Source organism: Hemicordylus capensis, chromosome 4 (assembly GCF_027244095.1).
Source record: "Hemicordylus capensis ecotype Gifberg chromosome 4, rHemCap1.1.pri, whole genome shotgun sequence".
NCBI classification, from domain to species: domain Eukaryota; kingdom Metazoa; phylum Chordata; class Lepidosauria; order Squamata; family Cordylidae; genus Hemicordylus; species Hemicordylus capensis.
Genome location: NC_069660.1, coordinates 43,979,667 through 44,007,351, shown reverse-complemented (window position 1 = coordinate 44,007,351; position 27,685 = coordinate 43,979,667). Strand labels below are relative to the sequence as shown.

At 43.4% G+C, this 27,685-nt stretch overlaps 1 protein-coding gene and 1 long non-coding RNA gene across 10 annotated transcripts in view; one reads left to right on the top strand and one right to left on the bottom strand.

Moving 5' to 3' along the window:
* DLGAP4 (DLG associated protein 4) overlaps positions 1–27,685 on the bottom strand; it is a 536,166-nt gene that overhangs the window by 61,764 nt on the left and 446,717 nt on the right. Inside the window, exon 1 of one of the 8 annotated variants that reach the window (XM_053313667.1) lies at positions 27,417–27,435. The exons of 5 other annotated variants lie outside the window; for them this stretch is intronic. In XM_053313667.1, the coding sequence (XP_053169642.1) occupies positions 27,417–27,420 (4 nt within the window). In that variant the 5' untranslated portion in view covers positions 27,421–27,435. Of the gene's footprint in view, positions 1–6,801; positions 6,991–8,230; positions 8,304–27,416; positions 27,436–27,685 lie in introns of those variants that run through there. 2 more of the 8 variants (XM_053313664.1, XM_053313663.1) reach the window with 2 other exon arrangements.
* Positions 9–21,516, top strand: LOC128353018 (uncharacterized). 2 transcript variants are annotated; one of them, XR_008320786.1, is made up of 4 exons: positions 9–87; positions 6,975–7,064; positions 18,594–18,725; positions 21,066–21,516. It is a non-coding gene; the product is annotated as an uncharacterized LOC128353018 (long non-coding RNA). The 2 variants fall into 2 exon arrangements; XR_008320785.1 differs by lacking the exon at positions 21,066–21,516 and having other exon boundaries at positions 18,594–18,981.

Here is a 27,685-nt window from a genome sequence, read left to right as displayed (position 1 = left end):
AGGAGGCAGCCAATTAGAAAGCAGCAGAACAGGCTTTATGGATACACAAAGATCTTGCAAATGACAGGCAAAGGAAAGCAAATTACAGTGAGTACCCGATCGCTTAATGAGCTCAGCCTAATGGAGTTCAGCAACAAATGCTATATTTAGAATTTGCCGGAGTAAACTTTAAAATATCAAACCAAAATAATGATCCATGATCGAAATGCGAATCATTTTAAGTACACTATTCGCTCCTGTAGGAAGGAGGATGGCTGCGTTGCGCATACATATAATTTCACACACCACATGGAAGCCTTTATTAAAATCTTTGGAGGGGGGAACTGGAGCAAGAGTCTCCACTTATTTTTTCTGTTGAATTTAAATTTCCAATATGTATATGCTGTTTTAGCAAATAACTTCTCTATTTCCAAAGATATTTAAAAGTTTTATACACAATGTTGCTTTTATTGAGGCTGTTCTCACGTGCAGCCTAACCCAGGCTAGGGATACCCAGGCTTGGTTAGGCTGCGCATGAAAACCACCAGGATTGGGCCCAATCCCAATGGGCCAGTACCACCTAGCCTGGCTGCTAGCTGAGATTAAGGGCTACTTGTTCGTGTGCAAGCCAGGTTGCTTCCAGTCCAGCCGCAGAGATGGGCACCTAGAGCGCCCACTGCTTTGAACATTTCCTTAAATGCTCACTACTAAACTGACACTTTCTGTACTCCTGGACAGCATTTCCAAGTATAGACCAATGATAACTGCCAAACTGATCTTGTATTTAAACCAATACTACTCACAATGGGATTTATTATGACCATAACCCTCTTTCTGAAGATGTTTTCAGTTGCTGTTGAAAAAATGTAAGTGGGGAGGGGGATGTAAATTGCAATGTATCAGAAGCTCCAGATATTAATTAGTAGAGTTACAAAGCAAGAGGAAGACCGAACTGTAGCTTCCAGCATTTCAATAATGAGAAAGCAGCAGTCCTTGGTGCACACAAGAGTTGCCAAGGGCTGTGCCTCTTTCCCAGCCATATGCTAGAACCTAAGAAAGCAGAAGAAACACTCAACAGCCTGTGATGTGCCAAGGCAGAAGATTCCATAGGGATCAGGGACTGGGTGGCAAGAGGGAGAAGAGAAATAATGAGCGTACCAAGAAGAGACTGGAGTGCGCTCTTCTGGAGAAGAAGTTGCCTCTGTGCATCTCTGTATAAACATTTGATATGTAGCTTCTAAACTTAGGAACTCTGGACACCACAGTATGGAGCAACCCCATAATAAACTCCCAGCAAGATTATTATTCCCATATTTATAATTAAAGTGGTGTTCTGGGAAGAGTGAGATGGAAAGCAGACTGATCAAGATTGTCATGGAATATGCAACACCTTAACATCACACACTCTTATTCCACTTTTCCTCTGAGGAGCTCAGGGTGCAGGTGGTTTCTCTCCCTTATATCCTCACAACAAACCTATGGGGGAGTTTGGGCCAAGAGATAGTGACCAGACCATAGTCTCTTAGAAGGGTAGATCAGAGCCAAGGTCTCCCTAGTCTATGTACAACATTCTAGCTCAGGCCTGCTCAACTTAGCCCTCACCCCCAGCTGTTTTGGACTACTACTCCCATAATCCCCAGTCATAGTGGCCAATAGCCAGGGTTTATGGGAGCTGTAGGTCAACAACTGCAAGTGGGCTGAAGTTGAGCAGCCCTGCTCTAGCCACTACTTCACACACCTTTTAACTCAGCCTTGCTGTTAACTATTTGCCCCCAAGCCTGGATTGGTAGTTTACTAGATACCATTACTTAAACAACCGTGTGCTCCATAGATACATATAAGCAGACAAAATGTTATGGAACAGCACATCAAGAAATACAATTGTGACATTTACAAGCAATGTTCAGCAGACAGACTAAACAAAGTGTTGAAAATCCTCACTGATAGAGGAAAGAGAGGGCTTTTGGTATAATATGGAAATCTTCTACCGTTCAGAAACATAGGTTTGAATTCTCTCATTTTGTAATAACTGGGCATTAACAATAACCTACAAGTTGTTGATAAACAGCCATACACTGTTCACTCAAAAATCCAAGAACCACTAGAAACAAGGGACAGAAATAGAACTATGCTCCTGCTGAGTTTCAGTGAAGCTATCCAAAAGTCATACCTCGCACAAGTAATTAGGATGCTAATCAAGCCCACAGGGTAGAATAGCAGTTTTGTAGCTATAGAGTGGCCTTGAGCAAGGCTGGGCATGAGAAGACTTCACCACACGCGACTGGCCAAATGGAATGTAACTAACAGTAACTAACATTTGAGTTCTTGCAACTTTAGTTACAGACTGACCTGAAGTTTAGCTTATAGACCCCCAATTCTAATGGTACTACAGCTAAAGCCTTGCCATATTGACCAAGAAAACCTATTAATTAGTTTTGCCATTGTGCACTATAGCTTTCTGCTGAAAGATGACAAGCAAGTCTATTGACTTGCAATAGACAGCAGGCCAATTCCAACAGCAAGTCTAACAGAAAATGTCTTCAGGAAGAGGGTTATGGTCATAATAAATCCCACTGTGAATAGTGTTGGTTTAAATACAAAGCCGATTTGACAGTTAGCATGGTCTATACTTGGGAGGTAATGTCCTGAAGTACAGAAAGTGACACAGTTTAGCAGTGAGCATTTAAGGAAGAGGTTGAAAAACACAGAGAAAAGGATTAAGCTAAGGAAAAATAATGCACAGTCTTAATTATCATTTTTATGGGCTCAAATTTTTTGTTCTATCCAATAATGAGAGGGAAGAATGAACTGAAAGAATACAGGAACACTAATATTTTAAGAGCTATTCATAGCCACTTAATCAATGAGAGCAGACAGAAACAGACAAAGCTGCCTCCATACCTGAGGCTCACAAAAATTACTTAAAAGCCAACTGCCAACCATCAACCAGCATAAAAGAACTGGCCCAGTTCTGTCTTTGGATTCAAAGATGCACCTCATTAACAGAAGCTTTGAAACGAGACACCACTGCATGCAGCAATATCAATGAAATCGTGACTTTAGTAAAAATAGAACAGGATTGTAAAGGCAACCAAAAATTAAGAAAGCACCATGAGATTCAGCAGTCAATAATTATATCAAAATACTTTCAAAGAAGTATTTCAAAAAGCACAGCACTGTGGTCAGAAAACACATAAGACATTTTTTTTTTGTCTTTAGCATGCTGCTTTACAGAATAACTACATGAATGACACAAATAAGGCTTGATGTTTGAAACATTTTCACAATATAAATTTGCTTTGCTACACATGTTCAAGTGCTAGAATAAACCTTTTCATATGAACACCAGCAAAGAATGCCTGTAATGACAAGCTTTGACTGTCCTCAATACCAAATGAAAATTCTGTGTCTAAATGCAATTGGTTAATACAATGTATACTTACCACATGGGATTTTTTCTTCCATAGCAATGCAAGAGAACATGGTATATAAACATTACAGACATAGACAACTCAGAATCAGTTGCAATACCTAAAGCTACTTAAAATTACTGGCAGAATGGTATGAACAAGAAGTGTAAACAAGAGGGCACAGAATCAAATAAAGTGTGTGTATTATATATATAAAATCTTTTGTTGAAAGAGCCAGAACACTACCCCCATTCACAGGTTGAGATATCTATAGCTAGCTTGTAGTTTATTTCAACATGGAAATAGAAGCGAAGTCACTAATTGGAGTCAAAACCAAACGTTTCCTTCAAATCTATTTCAGTAATGTAGGGCTAACAGGGTGAAGGGAAATTTCTGCATCTAAGTTTAAAGTAACGCACAAAAGGAATAGCATGGTTTGCAACAAGTCCAGTCCTTCTGGACTTCCCAAATGCATACAGCAGGTCCCCAAACACAACTCAGTAGAAAACAGGACACATAGGAGAACTTGTAGGCCAATCTTATGTCTATCCAGAAGTAAGCTCAACTGGCCCTGCTCAGACACCCCAGCGCACTTTCTACTTCCTGGCTTCTACTTCCAGTCCTGGTTTAGAACAAGCCGGGATCTTTGTGGTATCCAAACTGGGCAATCCCAGCCAGCTTTTCCAGATAAACCAGGTCTTGTATCCCAGTTTCAGATTCAGTTTTATTTTGGAAGCTCTGGCTCGAAGAAGTCAGGATTGTTTTAAACCAGAATCACAAATGAAATTGTAGGAACACAGGAAGCTGCCTTAAAACAAGTTGGACCATTGATGCAATCTAGCTCAGCATTGTCTACATTAAATGGAAGCAGCTCTCTAAGGATTCAGGCAGAAGTCTTTCTCAGCCCTACCTGGTGACATCAGGTACTGAACCAGAGACATCAGGTACTGAACCAGAGGATGCAAAGCAGATGCTCTATGGCCCCATCCCTCCCTCCCTCCCAAAGAAATGGACCTGGGGAGCATGTGTGCCTGAGGCTATGGAGTGTCTCACAAACCAGGACTGAATCCTGCTTCCACATCATGTCTGAATCAAGCAACTGAGCTCAGTAGGTCTAATTCACAGGTCAGTGAACAAAGGTTTGAAACCCAAAGAAGCTGCTCTAACAAGGTTTGTTACACATGTGCCTCAATAACTTGGCCATTGCATCTCAACTCTATATCTGTATGGGAATAAATAGTACCTTATTCCCCTGTATGAGAATGAGATAGGGGTGTGCACGAACCATGGTTCAAGCACCGCTTGGGAGTGAGGGCTTTAAGAAATAGGAAAGCAGGTCCTTACCTGATCTGATCTTGTGAGCCAGCGTGGTGTAGTGGTTAGAGTGCTGGACTAAGACCGGGGAGACCCGAGTTCAAATCCCCATTCAGACATGATACTACCTGGGTGACTCAGGGCCAGTCACTTCTCTCTCAGCCCAACCTACTTCACAGGGTTGTTGTGAAAGAGAAACTTAAGTATGTAGTCCACCGCTCTGGGCTCCTTGGAGAAAGAGTGGGATATAAATGTAATCATCATCATCTCTGCCACCCCATGCAGCTTCCTGTTGGGGCAATGCATGTCCCAAATACTTCCATGTGGTGAGGGCACCATCTGCATGGTCAGCAACACCATTCTGACCACACACACATGGCACCTGCGCATGCACGGATGCCATGTGTGTGCTGGCGCTGCACAGGGGTATTTGGGACATACACTGCCCCAGCAGGAAGCTGTATGGGGTAGTGGTGATCAGCTAAGTACCTACTCTCTCTTAAAGCTCCCTCTCCCAAAATGTGTTTCATGAATTGTCTCATCCCCTAGAATGTCTCATGCATGTCTCATTCCCTAGAATGAGATGTACTTTTCCATTCCTAAAGAGCCCCACCCCCACCCCACCCCCCAGGCTTTGGGAATCACTTGATAACAAAAACTGATGTGGGATCAGTTGATACAAAAATGTTAAGCAGTGTCAACACTCAAACAAAACTCATTTTTATTTTGTTCTTTGTTTTTTGATAACTTCACAAGACTTAAATTCATTACTCATTCTAATAAGTAATGAATCCCTACTTCTCCGTCAAAACAGTACAGCTTACCCTCTTGTATTGCAACATGGAATCATCATTAATGAATCAAACACATCTTTTCTGAAGCATTAAAAGCCTGAAAATGATGAATTAGAAAACTATCTTTTATAGGCATTAAGCTGTCATTTAGAATGAACAGAGTTTGCCACAGAGAGCAAACACAATTCTGCACTTAAGATTTAAAGATCCAACCCAATTTAAATATCCTTTCCTCCGGCAACATGTGCAAATCTTTCAGCGCTACGAATTAGATCAGCTCTTGGGGTGAGAGCTGGTGGTGGGGAGCAGTTAATTATTATTATTTTTGGCCAATGTCATTTCCGACATGCAAGTGCCCACAACTTCGTGTCTGCTGCCTAGAAAGAGTTCTCGTATTAACTCGCACATGAAGGGCCGGCGGGCCGGAAGAGAGCCACGCAGAACCCCTTTCCAAGGCACAACTTGTCCTATGCAACACCCGCTCCCCCCAACCTTTCCGCAGGGTCTGGGGCTGCCCTGAAAGGCACCCGAGCGACAGCCGCGACCAAGAAAGGCCCCCGCTTTGCTGCGGGGCTGCCAAGAAAATGCCCCTCTCCAATAATACCGCGCGCTCGCGCTCGCTGCTTACCCTCGTGGGATCAAAGCCCATCACCGAGCCTGGCCGAGCAGCTTCCATAGGGACGCGGGGAGAGGCTGGCCGGCCCTTCCAAGCCAGCCAGCCGATGGAGGGAGAGTCGAGGGACAGGCAGAGCAGCAGGCGCCGCCAGAGGCTCGAGGGAAACTTTGCTTAGTCCTCCCAGCAGGAGCCCAACTGAGTCACAGGAGGAGCTGCCTCACCCCAGGGAGGGAGAAAGGGAGGCGCTGGCAGCCACGGCCGCTTGCTCACACGCTCTCCTCCTCCTCCTGCTGCTGCTCCACCCCACACATTACCACCGCCGGCCGGCCCCTCGCCGCCTCAGGGAATTCCCACACGCCAGCCGGGCTCTACCTCCGCCTCGGCAACACTCAGCCGGGGCGGAGGCGCTTCACAACAGCAAAGCCTGACTAACATGACATCCGGCCAGCGAGCCCTGCACTGCCAAGCCGGGAGGCCCCGTTTGGCCGGGGTAGGGAGATGGAGTTGTGACGCTTTGCCTCGCTGCTTTGCGGCCTGCTGCAAACACACACACACACACCCCCACACCCCACTGGGTCTACCTCTCCGGTTCTTTAAAGAAGGCGTGACCAGAGGCAAGATTTCAAGCCACCGATGAGTCAGGCAGGCAGAGGCGCCTGGAGTTCCAAACCCCACAGACCTTACTTACATAGCAAGAGAAGAGCTAGTACCACAGCGTCCCTAGAGGATTGTTCCATTTGTCTCCTCCCTCCTCGTGGTGGGATGCGTCTCTTCCCCCAAGGTTTCATCTGTGCTAGGGCTCCGTCCCGGAATTTTAAAGATCGAGAGAGACATATATTCTGCTTCTCTTTTTTTGTACAGGACTAGGTGGATTTTGGGTCGGATTCTGCAAGAACCTAAGGCACACATCCACAGCAGAAAGAGGCAATGGAGTAAGCTGTACCACTGCAGGTGGGGAAAAGTCACAATTCTGAATGATTTAGGCAGCATATACCCCACTGTGCTGCTTAAGAAGGAGTAGCCTAGCCCACTCCTTGCAATGCAAGTTGACTATTTGCAGGGGTTTCGGGTTGTACTGGTTTTTTATTTTACACGAGACCAAAAAAAGTCAACTTCTCTCCCTGCAGTCTGAAGTGGTGCGGTCTTCTGTACCATCATATCAAGAAATCCTTATTTCATTGTTACAATGTTGACCAGGCCTACACAAGAGGGGATACTTATGATCACTTTAACACAGATCACTTGGGTCTTAACTGTTAAATTGGGCAGCAGCCCTATGCACACTTATATAACACATATGTAGCGGGAGGGATCATGCAAGTCAACCTGCCAATGTTGTGATAACAGCAGCTGCTCTGAGTATATGTAGAGTCACCTTGCCTCCATCACTGAGAAGGTACACCCTTTCCTCCTCCAAATGGCAGATGGCATGGTAGCCTTGAGCTCTAACATCTCCCTTTTCAGGTGGTTAAATTTTATCAGATCTGTCTTCAGTCCTTCCTTTAAGCAGTTCCTGGTGGTATGTATGGTTTTGTCCCAGCTTAGCCTAACGTGTCTGTGAGGAAAGTTAAATAGAATTTTTTTTTAATGGCACCCAATGATCATCAAGATTAAATAAACGACTGAACACTAGCCCCACAGACTCCCCAGCAAACTGAAGAACTCTGCATAGGCCAGCCAGGAAATGCTTAATGTTTTACAGTACGGCTGAAGGGTCTAAACTAGCTCCACTAGCTCTGAAAGATAAACAGTAGACATCTGTGGTTTTCTTTTTCCAAACAATTTTTAAAAATAGCTGCTGCACTCCTGCTTGATATACCTCTAGGCTGTCTTATGCACCCCAGAACCCTTCAAGGAACCCTTTAACACAAGACATTATTTATTAGAAGGAATTTGTGCCCTACCTTTTCATCTTCAAAATGGAGACACTCAAGGCAGCTTACATACATTTTAAAAAATGCAAATCAATAAACCAAGAAACACAAGATACGGAATGCAGCAAAAACCATGTAAAATCCAAAAACAAAAACCAGTAGACAGCTTCAAAGGCTGTGTTGAAAAGCAGCATTTCAAGCTAACAGTGGAATGAGTTTTGGCAAAGATGGGAACAAGCAAACCTCCAAGGGCAAAGAGTGCCACAGCCTGATCAGAGGTGGCTTTCTGCCAGGCAGCCATATCTGAAACCAGTGGGGATGTGCATAAGGGCTTCCTTCGATGAGCTCAGTTCCCCATCTTGCAGATTCATATGCAAGATGTGGAACAAGTTGGTCCTAAGCTATTTAAGGATTTTTAAAGAGGAAATAACTAGTACCTTGAATGGTGCCCAGAAAGAATCAGAAACCAGTACAGTTGTTGTAAAAGTGGGGCAATGCAGAAGAATGTCTTTGGCCATTTCTCCCTTCATGAGAAACAGCTGAAGTTTATAAGTCAGTTCCATTTGGCCCCATTTAGGGTGATCACCAAGGTATCTGGTTCTGCTGTGCTCTTATAGAGTTATCCCAAAGACAGGGATGACTCAAAGGTTAGTGAGTGATCCCAGTGAAATATTTCCCATTCCCCCATCCATTAAACTGGAACTTTGCAGCAAAGTGTCTTACAATACAGTCATAGTATATCATTGTCCTACCTATACCTTGAATTAATTATTCTAGAAGGCCTCAGTTGTTTAAAGGAGCTTGATTCACTCACTCCTCTACCCTGAACAAGCTGCAGAAGTCAGTGCAACCAACTAGGTAGGAGATTCATTAACAACTTTATCTCTATAATTATTTAGTGTGTAGCAAAATCCTCACTCACCTAATAAAGTTCTTTGCTTCACCTTTGCTCCCTCTTCTAGAGAGGCTCCTGAGCAGAGAACTCTTTAAAAATACACAAGATGTGGCCTGCTGTCAGAATTAAAAGGTGAACCTAATTTACATAGTCTGTGGGTACACTCTCACGATCAATGAGACCTGCCTCCAGAGGGCTTGCCAGGAGAGTGGGCTAAGCCCACTCTCCCCGCAGACGAGCAGCAAGCCCTGCCTGGGCGGCCGCCCACAAAACTGCCAGCTCCATCGCGGAGCAGGCAGGGGCTTGGGAGTTCGGGGGCCGTGCGGCCCCTGGTAGTTCCAGCATACCCTGTGCGAGCACGTAGGGCATGCTGGAGAGACCCCCGAACTGGGAGGCTGCTTTTTAGCCTCCCAATCGGGGGTCTACTTGTGAGTTGCTGTGGTGCAGAGCCACGCCGCAGCAAGACACAACCGAAAAGCCGCAGTTAGCAGAGCGCTCACTCCGCTAAGAGGAGGGAGAATTCGTGAAGTTTGCTGCCGGGAGCTGCACAGCACCCGTGGCAGCACACGATCCACTAAAAGCAGGCTAGGCTCCCTCAGCCCGCTTTTAGTGGATCATGAGAATCTCCTCTGTATGTGGCTAAAGGAATCCAAGAGACCAAATGAAGCAAGATCTTTTAAATGAGCCATTGTTAATGTGCAATTTTCTTAAGTATACACATGCTGGAAGCACATCTTTTAAAAGGCACTGGTTTTGGATGTCCAGTAAAATTCTGGCTCTAGGCCTAGAGTTATGTTTTAGCACTTCTTCTATAGCTCCCTTTTAATATAATGCAATTGTCATTCCCAAGTTTATATTCTATGCTCTTAAGGGTTTGTAAGCTTCATAGCTGGCATCAGAATCTGATACAGGAAGGCATATCATCCAACTAAGTTCTGTGGAATTCCTTTGGACTAGATATAGGATCTCTGAACTTAGAGGGAGGTTCCAACCTCAAATGGGTATGTTAAGGGATGCCAAAGGACAGATAGTAACTGATTCAGAGAAGATCAAACAGAGATGGAAGGAGTATACTGGAAATCTGTACAGCAGAGAAGTCAACGTCCAAGATACTCTAGAAGATATTCCCTACTTGCAAGAACCTCTAGTAAGGGAAGATGAAGTCAGATCAGCACTTTGGTCATTACCAAGTTGGAAGGCTACAGGAATTGATGGAATCGCTACAGGAATATGGCAGGCAACAGAAGAAGAATCAGTCAAGGCTCTAACCAAACTATGCCAGCAAATGTGGAGAACACCACAGTGGCCAACAGATTGGAAGAGGTCAGTCTACATACCCATGCCAAAGAAAGGAGCCTTAACAGATTGCGCAAACCATCAAACAATATCCTTAATTTCACATGCTAGCAAAATAATGCTCAGGATCATCCAATACAGATTAGAGCCCTAGGTGGAAAGAGAAATGCTGGATGTTCAAGCTGGTTTCAGAAAAGGCCGAGGAACAAGAGACATCATTGCTGATGCATGCTGGATAATTGAGAAAGCCAAAGAATACCAGAAAGAAGTCAATATGTGTTTTATTAACTACAGAAAAGCCTTTGATTGCATCAAACATATCAAGTTGTGGAATTGGAAAATGGGCATCCCAGAACATCTCATTGTTCTCATGAGAAACCTATATACAGGGCAGGAAGCCACAGTCCAGACAGCACATGGTGAAACAGACTGGTTCCAGGTCGGCAAAGGAGTAAGACAAGGTTGTATACTTTCTCCCTCTTTATTCAATTTATACTGAGTATACTGAGAGAAGCTAGATTGGAAGAAGATGAGCGTGGTTTTAAAGTTGGAGGAAGAAACATCAATAACCTACACTACGCTGATGACACCACTCTGATAGCTGAGAATGTACATGATCTGCAAGCTCTAGTAATGAAGGTCAAGGAGCAAAGTGGAAAAAATAGGACTACAGTTAAATATAAAGAAGACTAAACTAATGATAATGGGTACAGCAACCAGCCTCAGAATTGACACTGAAGCGGTGGATAGCTTCTGCCCTTTAGGACTGACCATCAACACTAAAGGATCCAGCAGTCAAGAAATACGCCACAGACTAGCACTTGTTAGGGTTGAAATGAAGGCCTTGGAAAGGATATTTAGATGCCGTGACATGTCTACACCTACAAAGATTAGAATCGTTCGGACAATGGTTTTCCCCATGACACTCTATGGATGTGAAAGCTGGACTTTGAATAGGCAAGACAGAAAAAGCATTGACACTTTTGAACTTTGGTGCTGGAGAAGACTTTTGAAGATACCATGGACAGCCAGGAAAACAAACAAATGGATCATAGAATGAATCAATCCAGAATTTTCACTTGAGGCACAAATGACCAGGCTCAAACTACCCTACTTCGGACACATTATGTGAAGACCCAGCTCCCTTGAGAAGTCTATAATGCTGGAGAAAGTTGAAGGAAAGCGAAGAAGAGGATGACCAGCAGCAAGGTGGATGGACTAAATTACAACAGCAATGAATGCACCACTGAGAGACCTTAAAGGCCAAGTTGAAGACAGATCATCCTGGAGAGAATCTATCTATGTGGTCACTAAGAGTCAACATCGACTTGACGGCACTTAATCAAGCAATCAAATATAGGAGCTGTTGAATTTATACATGAGTAAATCTATAGAGCTTGACCCACTCCTGATCTGAAAATACTGCAGTGCATGGAATTCAGTTTTGGAAAGTATTTTATAAAACAAAGTGTTTGGGCACAAACCTGAGTGTAGGCTTGAGGACACTTAAGAGTGTGACCTGACTTTAATATAAGTTTACAGGGTTCAGTGATCTCTGGCCCTTATACACCATAACAATAGCACACACAGAAAACTGCAATTTAATTGGTCTGTATAGAACAATATGAAATAGCTCAATATGAACATAGAACAATATGAAATGTTTTCCAGTAAGAGCTGCTTTATATGTAAAAAAAAACCTAATGCAAAAAACATTGTATTGCTATGCATGCATTTTCCTTGAGAATGTCTATCAAAACTGATACATGTAACAGTGCCCAAATCATGTAAACTTGCAACAGAAACAAATTACAGTTGTGTTAACCTGGTACAAAATATACAAGTAGTCCAACAGGGAGATTAATGTTAATGTTTCCAATATTGCAATTAAATAACTCTTGCATTTTTTTTTAAAAAAGGAAAGTGTTTACTGCATTTCAATAATCTGTTCTGAGATATCAAATCAACTGGATAGTACATCATCTCTTTGCCTAATATTTGCTGTACATTAAGCAAGTATTTTGGATCCAGATAAGACAGTTCAGTTCCCTACAGGCCAGCATCTAATAAAACAGGCACATACTTTTCTGGAGCAAAGTGCTTAGTTACCACATCTGGGAAGATGGAAACTCCCAAATAACACACAGCTATGAATCACCACAAATAGGTAACGCTCCTGTTCGTATGGTTCAGTACTAGCTGCAAGACAGCAGTGGGGGGGGGGGTGTGATTACAGAGATCTCAAACCTAACTGGCTGACATACTGAGGAAAATTATTCAAAGCAGTCCCACTGAAATTAAAAAGGACAAGTTAAATTCTTATCTTGTCCTTTTCATTTCAATGGGACTATTTTGAATAATTCCCAGTGTGGTAACTAAGCGCTTTGCTCCTGAAGACAGGTGTGTCTAGTGCCACTGGAGCAATGAACCCACAAACAAGTTAATCTAGGACAAGAGCCAAGATTTGCTTTCCATCCTTATTTTAGCAGACAAACTGAAATCAAATTCCTTTTGTGAAGATCCTTTGACAGAGTACACAATGGACAAATCCTGACATGGTGTTCCGCTTCGTAGTATCACAGCAATTGAAATTGATTATTCCTGATGTGGTATTCTGTTTAAACCAGTAATGTTATGCATATTGATTTGTGACTGTTTGGAACAAGGACAAAGAGTTCACTTACTGGGAGAGATAATGAAAGCCTTTCTACCTAGAAAGTTAGACCAGTGGGGAGGTGTATGTATGACAAGACTGTCAGCTGAGCCTTTATGGACATGTTACATTTCAGGCCAAGTTTGGATGGGATAAATGTCTAACCCACACAGACAAAAAAGCAAACCCTACTCCGTTATCTCACTCAAAGCACACTACAGCAAGCACAGTGATCAGTAATTAGACTGTGCCTCTTACTTCTCAAGTTCAAGCACACCGTTTATGCAAAATAGAGGGCATTTACACCACCACTGAGAATGTGGCACCTGCCACAAAATGAGGTATGGGGCAGAATGTAAAGACTGCTTTTGAAAAGGAATACAGTTTTTACAACCCATTCATAGTGGGTAGAGCTTCAGGGAGCCAGAGTGACACCTACTGTACATGGGTTGGATTGTAAGCAGACACTGCAAAAGACCCTTAGGAAAGCCAATTGGGAATGTTTCCTGGCACTTGAATGTCTAGTAAGCATATTGGCACAGCATCAGTAAAGATAAAATGTAGTACACAATACCTCTATTAGCTGTAAAAAGCTCTGTAATGATTTCATTGTTCACTCCAAATGTGTGCCAGGATCTATAGCTTTCTGTACAAAGTAGAATCACCATAAAGGACCCACTCTGCTAAACACCATGTCTGTGTTTGCTGATGAAGTAGTTCACCAGGAAGCTTTTCACACAGGGCTTTTGAAGCCCTTTAATTCACATCTCCTCTGAAATGGAGAGGGTGCATTCATATATCAGCTAAATTTACCCCCAAATCCCTGATACTTATCGGGGAGCAGTTCACACACAATTTGGGTTTTTCGTTGTGCATTAGAGTGTAGCCCGATTTCTATCAGGGGTAAAAGAAATCCACTATTTGTGGCATTTTGGGGAGACAATTTGGAGTTCACAGTAAAGCCTCCCTGTAAACCTGCTGTGCATACAAGTCCCAGCTTTTAAATCTACGATTTGGTCTCTCAGGCAGGATATCTGTTGTTTACATACTTGTACAAAAGCCCCCCTCCCATTTATTTATTTTTTAAAATTCAGCCATTTGGCAGGTGTTAGGTAATTTTTTGGTATATAAGTTTTTCTAGCCCAAAGACAAGGTGTCAATTATAAATAAATAAAATAAAATAATAAATAAATAAATAAATCTGATTTTTGTGTATGTGTCAATCATAGTGGCTGACATCCTAATGAAGCACACATGTCCAGAGGGACTGCAAGGGTGTAACTGAGGCCCTCACACAACTCTCCTAGTCCCTCTACACAGACATGCTGTTGAGCAAGTGGGCAAAACCTCCCAGCACTGCTGATGCTCTGGAAGCAATTTGTAAGAGAGGAAACATAGGAAGCTGCCATATATTGAGTCAGACCATTGGTCCACCTAGATCAGTATTGTCTACACAGACTAGTAGCTGCTTCTCCAAGGTTGCAGGCAGGAATCTCTCTCAGCCCTATCTTGGGGATGCCAGGGAGGGAACTTGGGACCTTGATGCTCTTCCCAGAGGGGCTCCATCCCCTAAGGGGAATATCTTACAGTGCTCACACTTCTAGTCTCCCTTTCATATGCAACCAGAGCAGACCCTGTTTAGCTAAGAGGACAAGTCATGCTTGCTACCACAAGACCAGCTCTCCTCTCCAAAGGTAAAGCATGCCGTCGAGTCGGTGTCCACTCTGGGCGCCCACAGAGCTCTGTGGTTGTCCCTGGTAGGATACAGGAGGGGGTTGCCATTGCCTCCTCCTATGGAGATTATGCCTTTGAGCATCTTCCTATATCGCTGCTGCCCGATATAGGTACCAGCAGGGATTCAAACCTGCAACCTCATGCTTGCTAGGCAAGTCATTTCCCGCTGCACCATTAGGTGGCTTCCAACATTCGAGATGTCACACAGGCATCTGGAATTTGCTTCCGTTGCCTAAAGCAGGGATTCTCAAATGTGGGTCTCCAGATGTTGTCAAAGGCTAGTGTGTGGTCCAACACCATTTGGAGAGGGAGTGACCCATGTTTGAGAATTCCTGCTCTAAAGCAACAGCTTCACTAAATAGCTCTTTAGAATGTCCCTAGATTACCTAGAAAGATAGGAAGCTGCCATATACGGAGTCAGACCACAAGGCTCTACACACCATCAACTTGTGGAGCCTAACCGGGCATGGAGCTGGAAGGGGTGGTGGGGATCGGGGACCACCCAGCCCCCAGAAGTCCCAGCATGTCCTGCACACTCACATGCCCCATTATGCAAATCACGAATGCATAAGGAGGAACTGAGGGACTTGAAGGGGCCCTCATGCCACTCTTCCAGTCTTTCTGCTGCACAAGTGGAGGAACTTCCCAGTTCTACTCATGTTCCAGAAGCCATCTTTGAGAGTCTAAACATGTTACTTACCCTCAACGATATGAGTTGTGGGAGGAGAGCTGGTCTTATAGTAGCAATAGCACTTACATTTATATACCGCTCTATAGCTGGAAGCTCTCTAAGCGGTTTACAATGATTTAGCATATTGCCCCCAACATTCTGGGTACTCATTTTACCGACCTCGGAAGGATGGAAGGCTGAGTCAACCTTGAGCCCCTGGTCAGGATCGAACTTGTAACCTTCTGGTTACAGGGCGGCAGTTTTACCACTGCGCCACCAGGGCCTCCTTATGCATTCGTGATTTGTGATTTGTTTGTTAGGATATCACCTTGAGTCTTTTTGTTAAAAAAAAAGACATCTACATTTGAATAGAAACAAAACATGCTTATAATCTCAAACAGAAGGCATGACCCTTTTAATCAAACTGAGTTAAAGTCTGCTTTTAATGTAAGAGAATGAGCCAGGCAAACTTGACATGTGAGGTCAAGCATTATAAATGACACAACAGGTTAGGTATTGTACTCATTGTGGGCTTTCTACTGGGCCCAGGTATTAGCAAATCATTACAGGCAATAGGATCCAGGAGAAGATGCCATCATGTATCTCAGTCACCAGGATCAGCTACTGGCCCCACTTGCATAATCTTTAATGTCCTTGAAGTAAACAAGCTCTGCACTGTATTCAGTTCTCAAATTCTCTATAATTATGTCCAATAACAAAACAGAGGACATTTACCTTTGATCTCAAGGAGAAACACTATTTTGCCCAAGAACAAGAAGTCCCTCCCCCCCTTTTTGGGGGGGCGGGGGGAGTCTTACATATTTTCTTGGATATTTAAGTTGCCTTGGTAGTGGCAGCCCAAGATCACCACTGCATGCCTCAGGCTACACTTGAGATGAATGCTTCACCTCATGGAAGGACTGCCCTTCTGCCTTGGTGGTATGTGAGTGCTGTATCTTCCTGCATCACTGGGGCAGTCAGAGGCATAACTAGGGAAAATGGAGCCCGGGGCAAGCACTGAAATTGTGCCGCCGCCCCCCCAACATACATCTGACTGACAAACATGTTTCAGAAAACTTTTATTTTAAAAATTTTAAAAATTACAAAAATTACCAAAAATTTCAAAATGCACTACATACTTAGGGTTTTCCTCACAACAACCCTGTGAAGTTGGCTTGTATCTCAAACATCAGAATTATGATGCAATGATGATTATTATGATTATGATGCCCCTCCCTCACGCCCTGGTTCTGTTCCTGGCTTTCCCTTGTGAGTGACTGTATTTTAACAAAATGAAAACCAAGGACTCCAAAGCCCCTGGTGGCGCAGTGGTAAAACTGCCGCCCTGTAACCAGAAGGTTACAAGTTTGATCCTGACCAGGGGCACAAGGTTGACTCAGCCTTCCATCCTTCCGAGGTCGGTAAAATGAGTACCCAGAATGTTGGGGGCAATATGCTAAATCATTGTAAACCGCTTAGAGAGCTCCGGCTATAAAGCGGTATATAAATGTAAGTGCTAGTGCTATTGCTATTGTTATTGCTATTGCTAATTCGAGGGACTAGGGTGATAGTGCTAAAGACTCCTTATTCTCCCGCTGTTAAAGAAAGACTCCCCTTTTCCAAAACCGCGCGCTATTTACACCAGAAAAGGTTTCAAATGGAGGGGGAAGCATTTATGCATTTATGCTTTGTTTTATGTTACGATTTCAAAGTTAGAAAAACTATAAAAGGGCCATTTTAGAGAAGATATGCACTGCCTTAGTTGCAAATCCTGCTTTTTTGAGATTCCCTGCAATTGAATAAAGCGATAATATACACCTTTGCTATTTAAATTGGTTGGAGAGTATTTATGACAATAAAAAATGAAATGGCATTTCAGATGCAACATTGGTTGCCTAAGACCACTCAGATTTAACTAATCTTCATCACATTGACAAAAAGAGCAATTAAAATTAAAATCCATGACTAAAACCAAACCACTTTGGAGTTGTTTTTAATGACAGGTGGTATATAAATTTAACAATAAATGTTTAGAAGTATATACTTTCACCCCCTGCCCAACCTACAATTAATTCCAGCTTATTTTCAAAGGGCTTCAAGTTTTATTTACAAATTGCTTGGCAGCACCAATGTTTAAGTAATCGCTAATTGCTCCTAATGATAGTTTTACTTATTGTTAAATTTATATACCACCTTTCATTAAAACATTCTCTGTTCATCTGATTTTCAGTCTGGTTAATTAAATCGGTGGAGGTTTAGACTTTCCTGATGGGCTGAAACAGCTAATCCATTTTGATGATGACATATAATTAAATTAGCTTGCATTACATAGTGAAAAAGTCCAGGAAGGGAGAGATGGGGGGATGTGGAACCCAAGGTTCCACATCCCCCCATCTCCCCCTCCCTGAACCTTTTCAGTTAAAACGTGGTTAGATTATAGGGGAGGAAGGACTTGAATGAGCAAAAAGGGGAACTGGCTCGGGCGTTCAGGAAGTTGTTCAGAAGAGGGAGTTGTTCAGGAAGTTTGCTCTGCTGCGTGTCCTCCTCTCGATGCATGCGCGACTGGTGGCGGGGCGCACCGGGGAGTGAGAGTCAGAGACTTGGACTACGAAGACGCCGCGGCGCCCAGTGCTGGATGAGCAATGCCAATGGGGGGGGGCGCATGCCGGGACCGGGGGAGGGGGACTGCTCTGCAAAAAATATATTTAACCCCCCAAAAAAAATTCTGGTAAATCGGCGGGGGCACTTTTTGGCGCCCCCTGCCAAGTGGCACCCGGGGCACGTGCCCCCCCTGCCCCCTATAGTTACGCCTATGGGGGCAGTGCAAGAATTCCTGTGGCTCCTCCCAATGCCAGAGTTAACCTAGTTTTCAGAGCATGTGAAGAGCAGCCACAGTGTGGGCTCAGCCCATTACCCTGTGGTAAAAGTAGAAATGGCACCAGTTCAGCTCCCATGCCACGAAGTTCACATAACAGACAAACAATTTTCACAAGGCCTCCCCTTGTCTCTAAGCAGATCTAGTTCTATAAGGCGAACAGCGTGTGGGCTACAAGATCAAACGGGATTATGCTCCTGGGTAGTATAAAGGCTCTATTTAGCTGCAAACCAAAATTTTTAATTCTTATAGCAACCAATAATTATATATACTTGTTCAGGAAATGGGTTGCATTATTTGAAGCTTGATTTAAGATTGCCTTCTCTTTTCAGATTTGTTTTGAAGTACACTCTGCATGCAATGCAAAATTGCTGCTTTTTCTGCACTAGCAGAGGAAGTCTGCACCCCTTGTTCCCCTTTAAAAAAAATAATACAAAAAAGAAATCAATCCTTCCTAAGTGACTCCTTTTGCTATTTCTCCAGTGACATGAAGGGAACCGACAAGCTTAACCCAGAGAACGCCAGCAGGGTAATGAGTGTAACTATGTTCTTGTATGCATTGCTTGATATGAAGAAACAGCAGCATAGCAGGCTGTGGTACTTTGACTGACACAGGTACAGCAATTCCTCCTTCTGCTTCACAGCACGAACCACAGTGAGACTCCAAAAATCAAAGTCCATTACTGCTTTACTGCACCATCACATCAGAGGACAAACTTGAAAGCTAGCTTATGGAAGGACAGAAGAGAAACTCTCTGACTTTTTTCCTCCCGATAATAGCCACTGAATTATTTAGCATGCATTACAGAAAAATTAAGAAGTGCAACTGCAGTATCAGACAAGACCATCATCTCAGCAGTATCTATTCAAGACAACCAAATGTATCATGGCCAGTAAAAATTCTATTTTCTTAGCTTAATAGAGAGTTAAGTGCATTTATACAGCTGCTTGCTTCACTCTGCAGTTGTGGTGACATGAAACAATGCTAGTACTTTTTAGGTCATTTGGGAATTACCAAGATCTCAGAAAGGGGCAGTCTAACTATGACAGTGGTGGAATTATTTTCCCCCACTGTAACTTGAACTGAGAAGAATTGTGTATCAAGGGCAGATCTTCCCTTCACCTCCACAAAAAGCTAACATGCTACCAGTCTTTACTCAGGAATGACAAGTCAGTGTCATGCTTTACAAATGCCTGGCCAAAATGTTAAAAATAGTAAGGACAACTGGGGGAGCTGGAATATCTGCCCTACAAACTTGTACTATTGTGAAAGAAATGGGAAACGTTACAACTGCACCCTACAGTCCAACTTATTTTTAATGTATATCCATCTCACTTTCATTTTCTGTAAAACTCCCAGCCCAGAGCAGCTTACAAGATTACAAACAGAACTCCTCCACTAATTACAAAAAAATGAAAACAATATAACAAAACCAAACAAAAATGATTGTGATCAGCAGTAGCCCTCACTCCAGACTAAATAGCTTGTGGAAGAGCCAGGTTTTTACAAGCTTTCTTAGGAGAACAGAGTGGGGGACCAAACAGGCTTCCAATGGGAGGGAGCGCCAAACAGTTACCGTAATAATATCACAGTGCCCTTATACCAATCTATGGTGTGGCCACCAAGCCACATTTGGAGTACTGTGTACAGTTCTGGTCATCTTATCTGAAAAGGGACATTGTGTAGAACTGGAAAAGGTGCAGAAGACGGCAACCAAGATGATCAGGGGCCTGGAGCACCTTCCTTATGAGACAAAGCTACAGCATCTGGGGCCTTTTAGTTTAGAAAAAAAGATGACTAATGGGAGACATGATAGAGGTCCATAACATTATGCACAGTGTGGAGAAAATGGATACAGAATTTTTTTCTCCCTCTCTCATCACACTCGAACCAGGGATCAACCGATGATCCTGAAGGCTGGGAACTTTAGGACCAACAAAAGGAAGTATTTTTTCATACAGCGCATAATTAATCTATGGAATTCTCTGCCATGGGGTGTGGTGATGGCCACTAGCCTGGGTGGCTTTAAAAAGGGGCTTAGACAAATTCACAGAGTACAGCTCCATCAATGGCTACTAGTCTTGATGGCTATAGGCCGCCTGGAGACTTAGAGGCAAGATGCCTCCAAATACCAGTTGCAGTAGAGCAGCAGCAGGAGAGAGTGCATGCATATACCTCTTGCCTGTGGGCTCCCCAGAGGCATCTGGTGGGCTACTGCGTGAAACAGGATACTGGACTAGATAGTCCTTGGGCCTGATTCAGTACAGCTATTATGTTAGGTGAGCCCCACTCATGCTAGGTGCCCACCTCAGCTGCAGAACATGGAACAGGGACTTGGATGCATTTTGTATTAATTGACATTTCTGAACACTCTTCAAGGGTGGCCCCAATCTAAGAAGTTATATGCCACACTGCACTCATGTCTCATTCCACTTATGCCCCCACCCCAGTTAAGCTCATGGGAAATATTATGAATATTGGCTATTTTGAACATGTACATGCATTTTACGTTTATTGTTGAGAAAAAAAGTAAAACTACACAGCTAAGGGGGTTGCTAGATATATGGTTCTGTTTTTAAAAAGAGGACAATTCACCCTTCATCATGCCCTGTGTTTCTATTAGCACATGTCTTTTTGCCTCAAGACTGGCTTCACCTCTTGAAAAGCTCCTTTGTTTAAGTATTTGGGGAAATAGCTCAGTGGTAGAGCATCTGCTTTGCATCCAGAAGCTTCTAGCTTCAATCCCTGGCATCTCCAGGTTGAGCTCCTGCCTGTAACCTTAAGAGAGCTGCTGCCAGTCTGTGTACAAAGTACTGAGCTTGATGGACCAATGGTCTGACTCAGTATATGGCAGCTTCCTATGTCACCCATTACTTTTATATTAGGATTCTGGTTTCATTATTGACTCCATCAGAAAACAAACCTTTCTGTTTCCCCATCACCTTGCATCCCAGGTTGTTCCAGTCTGCAAGATATGCTGTCCTCCCTCTCTAAGAGAAGCTTCTGTTGGATACCCTAAGCTGCCATTGAAATACAACTGCAGATTGATTGGATGTGCTGCTCATCTGGAACAAAGTGCCCATCATTCATTAAAAATGCATGACTAGTGGATCAGGCAAAATTCCCAGTCTCCTCGTTAGCTAGCAAATTTACAAACACTGCTTAAGAACACATTTAAACAAACTGAAATTAATTGCACAAAATGTTTTTCCCCCTCTCAACGTCTAATTGCTGTAGTGTTAACAGCACAATCAGTTGTAGGTAGACAGCTCTTTTAACTCTAGCTAAAATAATCTTACATAGCTAATCAAAGCTAGAGATTCACTGTTCCTTGAAAACTGTCTCTGCTCAGTTTCCCCTCCTCCTTTCCTGATGACAAAAATGCAAGTCTGCTTTCGCAGAAAAATTCCAATGAGTTTGGGGGAGGGGGGGTTGCTGTTAAAATTGCTCTGGTAGGCAAGTTCACTGAGCATCTTCATGACCAAATGTGGGCTTGTATTAAACAAGGCCACCCACTGTTTAAACCCTTCTTCCCTCCAGTGCACATATTTGTAGTAATTTGCACTGCACTGAATCCAATTACACTGCTTCAGTCCATGGGGGAAATGTGAAGCTGCTACTATGAAGATGTAAAGCACAGGAGAGAAAAATCAGTAGGAGATGACTCTGTGCAGTTTAGTTTAAAAAAAAAAATGCCACCTCTGGGGACAGGAGTGCATGAACCATCACTGAGAATTCTCCAGAACTCTATCATAGTCACATAAACTGCCTGCTTTATTTACTTATTAGTGGCTTGGTGAACACAAAGCATGCATCTGTCCATTTCCCATAAAACTTATCTGCAAATGCCCAACAATAGGTGCTAAATCTAAATTTAAGGACTACTGTTTGGCTACATGAAGTTTAATTAGTGAAAATTGCATAGCTTAGAACCTCCTGTTAAAGGCACCAAATTAAACCAACAGGGAATTTAAACTTGAGCTACAAAGGTCAATAGTAGTCGCAAAAACTAGCCAAGAATGCACACAGACAATCAGGTAGGTTGCATTTCTAACATCCTTGCATATGACAATGAAGAATTTGAGGGTGGACAGTAGAAGAAGAGGAACAGATGCTCTGGCAATTTGAGGACAGCTGCAAGTTCTCTCATCAATGAGTCAAGGAATATTAGTGGAAGTCTCTCCTCAAAAGAGACACTACCCACAAAACACATTAAAGCAGCATTATGCCAACTTCTCCAGTAATACACTGTTGTGCCCTTTTCCAAATTGTGTTCCTCTTTGAATATTAAAGAGAAATATACCAGAAAATTCAACAAAACTCTGACACCTCAGCCTAGCAGAGTAACAGAATACCATGTACTGAACTTCAAGTAAGACATGTCAAGGACTATTTTTTTTTTAAGGAAAAGATTACCTATACCAACTCGAATGTTGTTAAGTACCCTGAACTTTTGGATAGCTGCACAACTCCATACTCCTGATTTAGTTCCAGGGAGAATTTGTCATAACATACCAATATCACTTCCTGGACATTTTGATACACCTTAACAGCCTTTTAAGAACTAACTGCCATTATCTATCCATCCATCCATCCATCCAATTTGTACACCACCCCAAACTTTCATCTCTGGGTGGTTAACAATAGCATAAAACAAGTTAAAAACATAGAAAAACTTAAAAACAATTTAACAATTTAACAATTTAAAAATCAACCACGGATTAAAACCTAAACATTTTAAAGAGCTGAAAAAGCTTGGGAGAAGAAGTGGGTTTTCAAATGCTTTCTAAAAATTGTCAGAGATGGGGATGATCGTATCTCAGTGGGGAGTGCATTCCACAGTCTCGGGGCAGCAACTGAGAAGGCCCATCCCTGTGTGGCCACCAGCCGAGCTGGCGGCAACTGGAGACAGGTCTCTCCAGATGACCTCAAAGGGTGGTGGGGCTCATAATGAATAAGACGTTCTCTTAAATATCCAGGGTCTAAGCCGTTTAGGGCTTTATAAGTTATAACTAACACTTTGTATTTTGCCCAGAAGCCTATTGGCAGCCAGTGTAACTCCATCAACAAAGGAGTGATGTGGTCTCTCCAAGATGACCCAGAGACCAACCAGGCCGCCACATTCTGTACCAACTGAAGTTTCCGGACTACGTACAAAAGCAGCCCCACATAGAGCACATTGCAGAAGTCAGGTCTGGAGGTTACCAACATATGTACTGTTTTGAGGTCGTTCATCTCAAGAAATGGGTGCAGCTGGCATATCAGCCAAAGCTGATAGAAAGCCCTTCTGGTCACCTCCTCAACCTGAGATACCAGGGAGAGGTGTGGATCCAGAAGTACTCCCAGACTGTGGACCTGTTCCTTTTGAGGAAGTGTGACCCCATTCAGAACAAGCAGATCAAAATAGTCTCTAGAGTTCTGACCCCACACAATAAGTACCTCCGTCTTATCTGGATTCAGTCTCAGTTTATTCTCCCTCATCCAGCCCATTACTGCTTCCAGGCAGGCATTTAGGGAAGTTATGCCATCTCCTGAAGAAGTTGACATGGAGAAGTAGATCTGGGTGTCATCAGCATACTGATAACACCCCAATCCAAATCCCCTGATGATCGCTCCCAGTAGTTTCATGTAGATGTTAAAGAGCATTGGAGAGAATATGGAGCACTGACGGACACCATACTTAAGCTCAGATTTTGAAGAGCAACAATCTCCAATCAACACCATCTGGAATCTGTCCGAGAGGTAGGAACGGAACCACTGTAAAACAGTGCCTCCCACTCTCAACACTCTCAGACGTTCCAGAAGGATACTATGGTCAACAGTATCAAAAGCCTTCAAGAGGCCCAAAAGGACCAACAGAGTCACACTTCCTCTGTCAATTCCCAACTGGAGATCATCCATCAGGCCGACCAAGGCAGTCTCCGCCCCATAGCTTGCCCCAAAGCCAGTTTGAAATGGGTCTAAATAATCAGTTTCCTCCAAGACCACCTGGAGCTGAGAGGCCACCACCCTCTCAATTACGTTGCCCAGACATGGGAGGTTGGAAACAGGCCTATAATTGCTCAACTCTGGGGGATTTAATGCAGGCTTCTTTAGAAGAGGTCTAATAATTGCCTCCTTAAGACAAGGAGGCATCCTGCCCTCCCTCAGAGAAGCATTTATGCTCACATCCCCTCACCTGCTCCTCTACAGAATACCTTGGAGGGAGAAGCTGGGACCAGACTGGGCCACTAGCCTCCCCCAACCAAGTCTCGGTGATGCACACCAGGTCGGCCCCTTCATCCATAATCAAATCATGGATGAGTTTGGGTTTATTCTGGACTGACCTAGCATTGCAGAGGAGCAAGGTAAGGCTATGTGGGTTGTTGGCAGTGCTTCCCGAGGTCACAGAGCTGGCAGGACAGCCAGAAGGGGAGACAGCTATTAAAATTTCTGACTACCCTTCCCCTGGAACGGCCTGCTGACCTGCCAACGTTGTTACTTCTATTCCCCCACCCCCACCGGAATAGCTGCCTCCCGTCTCCCCATCTCTAGAGGAACCCAGACACATTACAACTACTTCAACCCAATCTCAATTACAAAGCTCGCAAACCTTCTGCTGCAACTCCTCAAAGAGCCAAACTGAATATAGTGTACCCCGACCCTCATTCCTACTCCGAAGGCTGGCACCAAAGGCCTGCCCCCTTGGGTGGGTGGCTGGCTGCCTGCAGGCTGGCCATGCCACCTGCCGCAGCCCCCTTCCTTAAAAAGCCTCCAGAGTCCTTCCTCTCACAAAGGATTCTGGGCAGAGTTGATGTAATCAGTCAGTGCCTGCAGGTGGTAAAGGTCAGACACTTGGAGGAGGGAGGTTCCTAGTCAGGCAGCAGGACTGTGCTGGTCTGAGTTGTTCCGGCTTGCAAACCAACCAACAATGAAGTGAGCAAGAGTCTTCCTTCCAGCCTTCCAGTTAATAAGTCGGTCCCAGCCTAAAGTCCCACCCCCAAAGGCCGCTTCAAAAGGCCAGCCCCGGTTGCAGCCCATTCCAATAAAGGCCAAGCTCTCAGTCTGGCCAGGTGCAGAATATGTGTGTGTGTGTGTGTACACACACACACACACACTTACACACTTAGAGCGATTAAAATGTATCTTAGTTATTTCTCAATGGCTCTGCACCTAGCATGACCTTGCTTCATTTACAAGGCTAACAAAGTCCAACTTCAAGATTCACCAAGTGCCTGAGTTCTGACAACATATTCATTGAACTTATTTCTCTAGGCCATTGGTTCAGGAATTTTGTTTCCAGAATTTCTGAATATAGGACATAAAAATAAAATCAATTGATATATAATGGGAATGGGGTTGTAGCTCAATGGCAGAATACATGCTTTCCATGCAGAAAGTCCCAGGTTCAATCCCTAGAAGCTCAAGGTAGGATTGGGAAAGATCTCTGTCTGAAACCCTGAAGAGTTGCTGCCAGTCAGTGTAGACAACACTTAGTGAGATGGGCCAATGGGCTAACTCAGAAGAAGGCAGCTCCCTATGCCTGTCCTGCAGCAGCCTCAATCCTACAGCTTCAATTCATACATACCTCCTCCACCCCATAAAGATGATTGTAGGACTGAGTGAGTGAGTATTATCATTTCATATATAAAGGGTTCTAGAGTTATCTTTAGATGTATTTCTGAACAAAGGGAATTGGGGGCCATCGAACAAACAAAGGGTTCCATTACAAATGTACTCTGCTCATTTTTCATGGCATTTGGGAGTTCTCCTTTACATACACTGTAGATCCTACAACTTGCAGATGAAGTCCCAGAGCAAAGAGTAGTTCACCACCTGCCAGATCAACACTGCTGAAGTAAGTGGTGTTCTGAAATAAGGGGCATCCATTTTATTCTATAGTGCTGTTAAATCACAAGGATTATTTGCCAATCCATGCATGCCACCTGGCTTTCTCATCTTTAACAATGAGAATATGTGTGTATCCTTGAAATCATTGTCTACATTAGTGCTTTGCATGAACATCAATTTTAAAGGCCAGCTTTATTCTATAGCACTTCTCTGCCTCCAGTGAGCTTCTCATGAGGAAAAGCTAGGCCAGGGATTACCCAGCAATAAAGCATTCTGGCCAATTAAGAACTCATTAGTTCAACATAAGCAGCACTTCAGGCATAACTTTCCAACACAGCATATCATTGCAACACCTTCTGTTGTGGTTGTCAAGGGGATACCTTCTTATGGAAAGAAGTTCATGTAAGCCCCAGAGACGTACACAGGCTATTTGGAAAATAAGGTTAGGTTCTCCTTTAGTAGGAAGGATAGTACACTAAAGAAAGGAAGAGTGAGGCACTGGGCATTTGCATGTCTCTTCATGCAGCTATACATAAACGACAAGGCAGGCAGTTTAATTTTAGGGTCATTTGTGTTCCCAGAAAATTCTTCATGATCAGCAAAGTTTGGCAGAGGGGAAACTGTTGTGGTGGGTGGGGGGGCGAGGTAGAAAACAAAATCCAAAAACCAGATTCTGTAGAGTGGCAGAGCTGTGGATAATTTTGCTAATAGCCAACTGGGTCTGTATATGTTCACAAGTACCGCCAACATTTAAAAAACCACACAAATAATTAACTTTATAAAGCCAGAGCAATATGGTTGAAGACAAATCCTAATCCTACACTTTCAGACAGTAGTTTGGAGAAGCATCTTATTAGGAAGTTATTTCCCTGTCAGATGGTTTATATTTCACAAGGTGTGTGTGTGTATGCTCAACAATCTTCATCAGATTTGCCTAGCAAACTGGTCCTTTAAAAGGTAGTATCCTACCAATTTCATTTCTAAGGAGTTCTATTCAGTTCCACAAGGGAGAGGTTGTACTTTCATATTACCTTTCTTCTATATTATGCAAAATTTCAAAATGTGTAAAGTGAAAGTGTTTAGATCAGTATCTTAAAAAAATAAAGCATCCACATACTCGGACAGCCTTCATCTACCTTAAATAAAATAAGTCTCAGTTCTGATTGTAAAAGTTTGCAGCATGAGAACTTAAAAGTCCACTCACATGTGAAAACAGAGCTATTGATGAAAGTCTAGCTGATTAACTATCAATCTGTGTAGTTTCATTGCATAGGCAAGGGACAAATGCACACATGGCTCACTTTAAGCATAGTATAAATATAAGAAAGTGATATCATATCCTGTCATGATCTGGCATACCACGAGTCAAGTAAATATATCACAGCTAAAAGGACAACTATCTTTTTTCAAGCACAGAGCCATGCACTGAGGAGCACATAACTTGTGTGCTCCCCTTCACGCACACTCACACACACCCATGATGCAAGCCACTCTCAAGCGTAGGATTTTGCTGAAAATGCAATCGGATCAGCAGGGAAGGGGAAAGGAGAAAAGCAACAGAAAACTAAGCCTTTCCTTCATTCAAGCAGGGTAATCACAGTACCCGCCCACTTACTAAGGGCAGTTCTGTATCCAAAAGCAATTTGTTCACAACAGGAAATGGGAATTTTTCTTTTGCATTTAAAGGCACAGCTTGCGTTTGCATTCAGGTGACAGCTCGACAAATCGAAAGAACAATAATAAC